The sequence below is a fragment of the Microtus ochrogaster genome, linkage group LG8 (genome assembly GCF_000317375.1).
Source record: "Microtus ochrogaster isolate Prairie Vole_2 linkage group LG8, MicOch1.0, whole genome shotgun sequence".
Lineage (NCBI taxonomy): Eukaryota > Metazoa > Chordata > Mammalia > Rodentia > Cricetidae > Microtus > Microtus ochrogaster.
Genome location: NC_022033.1, coordinates 1,211,188 through 1,216,380, shown reverse-complemented (window position 1 = coordinate 1,216,380; position 5,193 = coordinate 1,211,188). Strand labels below are relative to the sequence as shown.

At 44.2% G+C, this 5,193-nt stretch overlaps 1 protein-coding gene across 1 annotated transcript in view; it reads right to left on the bottom strand.

Moving 5' to 3' along the window:
• Tcfl5 (transcription factor like 5) overlaps positions 1 to 5,193 on the bottom strand; it is a gene marked incomplete at its 5' end in the record, with an annotated part of 26,082 nt that overhangs the window by 8,718 nt on the left and 12,171 nt on the right. The window contains one exon of the mRNA XM_026787263.1: positions 3,993 to 4,134. Coding sequence (XP_026643064.1) covers positions 3,993 to 4,134 — 142 coding nt within the window. The remainder of the gene's footprint in view (positions 1 to 3,992; positions 4,135 to 5,193) is intronic.

Here is a 5,193-nt window from a genome sequence, read left to right as displayed (position 1 = left end):
GCAGGCTCTCACGAAGTCCAGTCCATATGTGACTGGGTCCTGGGCAGGCTCTCACAAGGCCCTTGCCAAGGTTCCAGGTTTGCTGTACCACCTGAACCCATTCCCCAGGACACTCCTGCTGGGCTCCACAGAACATGGGTCCAAAATCAGTACCCAGGTGTGACGGCTTCTTTTTAAGATTTATTTATTTATTATGGATACAGTGTTCTTCCTGCAGGCCAGAAGAGGGCACCAGGTCTCATTACAGATATCTGGTTGTTGAGAACTGAACTCAGAATTGAGCAGCCAGTGCTTTTAACCGCTGAGCCGTCTCTCCAGATCCTGTGGTTATTCTTGATTGTCAACTTGACTACACTTGTAATTAACTAAATCGAAGCAGCTGGGTACACTTGTGAAAGTTTTTCCCTTAAATCACTCAATATGGGAAGACCCACTTTTAATCTGGATCTTTTGTGGGGAGAAGGTACACCTTTAACCTAGACCACACCTCTGCTGGCAGCCTATACAAAGAACACTGAAGAAGGAAGCTTCATCTCTTCGCCTGCTGGCTCTTAACCTTGCTGACAAGTCCATTCTTCATGGGCATTACAGCCTACTTGTTGGGGACTTCAGTGTGTACTGCAGACCAGCTGAGACCTCATGGACTGAACGACTACTGGATTCTTGGACCTTATGCTGGTAGACAGCTATTGTTGGACTAGCTGGACCACAGACAGTAGGCCATTCTAATACATCCCCTTTATAGCTTTAGAATGTGTGTGTGTGTGTGTGTGTGTGTGTGTGTGTGTGTGTGTGTGTGTGTGTAGACTCATTCTATCAGTTTTGTGCCTCTAGAAAACCCTATTACAGATTTTGATGTCAAGAGTGGTTCTAGAGCAACAGAAGTATAAGGATGAATTTTTAAGTATCTGGAAATCTGGAATATGTTTTCCAATTTGTCAACACCTACAGTTACTGAAGTCTCTCCAGATACTGAAGCCTCTTCTGGAAATTTGGAGAGTACTGAAAGCCCATCGTGTGACTTATTTTGCAAACTTAAGGAGACAAATGCATTTGATTATCCTGATTCACCAACTGGGAGAGGTAAAAGATTTGTGGAAAATAAGGAAAATGATGATGGTGGTTGGTTGTTCCTAGCATCTCTGGATAAACTGACGAAGAAAAAGAATGAGCTCTGTGACAAAATTAGCCAACTGCTAGCATCTCAGAATACGGTGAGAGACAAGAAACTCAGCGAGAGAACTGACCTGCTCCAGACGTGCATATGCCTACAGGTTTCTAAGGAGCCCAGAAGGGAATCTTCTCTAGCAGTCACAGAACTTAAGATGTGGCTGAATTTCAGAGAAAATCAAATCCCAGCCTCAGACAGCGTCAGTGTTTAGAGGGCATTAGGTGGTAAAGAATGGAATCCTGTAACCTGGAATGGATTGGTGGGGGAGAACTCTGAGCCTTCAGGTTCTCAAGGGTTTATCTCATTTGAGGAAGTCGTTTCTCCACCCTCTGCAGAAGATGAACATACACCCCCACCCCGAGACATACTGCCTTTTCCACCTTTGGCTAAGGAAATTAATCCTTCTTCGTCTGTTAAACCAGCAGTAACTTTTTCTGAAGGAATGCCAGGCAAGATAATGATGTCCTCCAGGGCCCACCAATGGGTGCCTCTAGACCTATAACCAGACTGAAGGCTAAAGGCCCTTAGTGGGGAGGTAGAGAGTGTAGTCCACGAGAAGGTACACTAGAAGACTAGAGCTTCCTACTAGTGAGTTTCCTAGTTCATTCAAGCAGAAGTCTGGGGATATCTGGGGATATGGGGAAATGGATTCTTAGGGTGTGGTATAATGGTGGAACGTGAAACCGGATCAGGCTGAGTTGATTGATATGGGCCCTCTGAGTGAAGAGTCTAGGTCTAATAGGGAAGCTCACACAATTGAAAAAAAAAAAAAAAGGTGGTGGGTGGTGGTGGCACATGCCTTTAATCCCAGCACTTGGAAAGCAGAGGCAGGTGGATCTCTATGAGTTCAAAACCAACCTAGTCTACATAGGGAGTTCCAGGACAGGCTTCAAAGCTACACAGAGAAACCCTGTTTCGAAAAACCAAGAGAATATCAGTTGCTATCATATTTGAGATATTAAAAGATGTCCCTCAAGGAACATTGCCACCTATTCTAAATTTATAATGCTTTTGTGGTTATATGAGGATAAATTGTATCAGGCTAGGCATAATTATGACCTGGTTAAATATATGATGCACTTGCAATTATACTTGGGAATAGTTATATCACGTTAGGTCTAATTATGACCTGGTTGTTTTCATTTGGAAATTAAGCATGACACAACAAGATATGGTTGTGTGACAAGCTGACAAGAGGAGGATCTGTGATGGCTGTTCTTGGTTGTCAACCTGATTGTATCTGGAATCAACTAAAACCCAAGCAGATGGGTACACCTGTGAGGGATTTTTTTTTTTTAACTAAACCCACTTTGAATCTGAATCTTTGGGAAGATCCACCTTTGATGTGGGTCACACTGCCTGCTGGCACTCTACAGCAAGAACATAAAAGAAGAAAGTGTGCTCTCTTTGCCTGCTTGCTGTTGTTGGCAATTTCATTTCCTCTCTGACAAGAGTCTATTTCTTCAGGAGTCCAGCATGTACTGTGAAGATTCTTGGAAGATTCTGTCTTCCATTGGTAGACAGCTATTGTTGGATTAGCTGGACCACAGCCTGTATGGTGGTTTGAAAGAAAATGGCCCCCAAAGGGAGTAGCACTATTAGGAGGTGTGGCCTTGTTGGAGACAGTGTGTCACTGTGGGAACGGGCTTTGAGGTCTCTTACTCAAGCTTCCCTCAGTACGACAGTCTGTTGATTTTCCTGCTGCCTGCAAGATACGGACTCTCCGCTATTCCTCTAGCACCATGTCTACCTGCATGCCGTCATGCTCCCTGCCATGATGATAATGAACTGAACCTCTGAAACTGTAAGTGAGTGACCTCAATTAAATGTTTTCCTTATAAGAGTTGTGTGGTCGTGGTGTCTCTTCACAGACATAAAAACCCTAAGAGAGCCTGTAAGTCATCTAATAAATCTCCCTTTCATTCTTTCAGTTCTGTTCCTAGAGAGGACCCTAACACACTAGGACTTCACTATCCCTCAAGGACAAAGGCCATACATAGATGTGACCACCAGAATTCTGAGGTCAAAATCTAGCACAGGAGTCTCCCAAGCCCAGCACAGAACCCACCACAATTGCTCCCTTTCTTCCACCAGTGTATTCCAGGACTAAGACAACTCCCAAACCAAGCGTCAGTCCTTGCAGAACCAAGAGGACTGGCCAGCTACTACAGCCCACGTGTAGAAAGGAAGGAACAAAGTGCCAGCAGTCCCCAAGGAACAGAAAGTGTGTGAGCATCAAAGGCTCAGCCTGCACTGTTTACAACACACAGAAATCTAATAATTTGCCTTTCAACCCACCTGAAGGCAGAAGTCCAGACTACTGATTTGGCATTTATCTACTTCTTGTAGCCCCACCTCAATTGTTGCTATTACTTTAATTTCTTTCAAAGCTTTCATTTTCTCCCCTCCCCAGGTCTTAACAAACACGAGGCTTGTACCTGACACTGAGCTAATGAGAGGAAAATATGTCCTGAATGCCATTCAGACCCAACACAATATACTGAACATAACAAGTACTCAATTTGGTATCTGACAATTGATACTTGACAATCATCCATATTTCATAAACAAATCTGGGCTGTGACTATTACTTTAGTAAGTGACATCAACAGGCAGAACTCCCTTCATACTGGACTTCATATCTGACCTCAGAGTCCAGGATACCCAGAGCAGTCTAAAAAGAAGGGATCAGAGGCAACACTGACAACTGCAACAGAAAATTCTCAAGTTTCTGCCCCCTTTTCAGTCACTACATCAAGAAGATGCCCATCTTCACTGGGCACAATTTAGGAACACTGAAGTCTATTTCATGAATACTTACCTTTTTAAGAGAATCCCCATGTCTTTCCTGAATGTACTTCAGGAACGCTGTGGTCCACTGAAGGGTTGTTGCTTTATCTGTCTCCGCATTGCAGAACGGAACTAAAAGATTCAGCTCATCACAGCAAATGCGGATTCTGCGCCTGCAGTCAAAATCCACAGTAATCACACAGGATGGCTGGTGAAGTACAGGAGCAACAGAGTTGCTCATTCAAAGAAAGCGGAATACACAGAGCTGACCCTGAAAGCCAGGAGGTGTGTCCCACCTGGAAGCCTCAGGTAAGCTAGTAGGCACTTTGCCACTGCTGCCCATGACCACCAGAGAACCTGTAGTGGCCCAGCGGTCTCCAGATCCCTACACCTTCTCTATTTACTTCTTATGGGTCAGCTCTCCATACTAGGGATAGCTGCAAATCCCTGAACTCAAGAACAAAATTTCTGGGCAAGTATTTTTTGTTGTTCACTGTTTTCTCTTTTTCCTGCAGTGCGGGGCACTGAACTCCAGAGCCAGCCCCAAACTGTTATTTAGGAATCATGACTTGCTTTCGACACACAGAAATATGTGCTCAGGCACAAGCATAGCTTTCAGACTGAGAGGGGTGTGATGAGACACACCTCTAATAAAGCACCTCAGAGACGGAGGTAGAATTATCATGAATTCGAGGTCAGTCTGGGCTGTGTAATGAGACCCTGTCTCATAAAAACAAACTTGTCCATTTTTAGAGAATTTAGGGCTAGGGCTGGGGATGACGCTCAGAGGTAGAGTGCTTGCCTATTATTCCATCACTAGCACTGAAAAAAAATCTTGAGAGAATTAAGCACACCTGTTTTAAGCTTTACACATTATATCCAGCATAAGCAAAGCCCTCACTGTGCAGACACAAACAGTCTCACGGCACGGCACACTCCACACAGCTTCATACCCACACCTAAAGTCAAGGGGCAGCTAGCACTTTCTGCATGTGCTCTAATTTCTAGTTGAGAATCTAAACTCTTTCCCTATCAGCTCAAGTAGTTCTGACTCAAGTCTGTGCTGTAGGGAGCAACCATATCCTATAAGTGAGAAACTCAAGAAGCACAGAATTCATTGGAAGCCATTAAACTAGGAGGTATTGAGAATTCCGCAGAGCAGCAATCCCATACGTCTCCTTAAACACACATCAGGTGAGCAGTACTCCATTTACAATTCACAGTAGACTAAA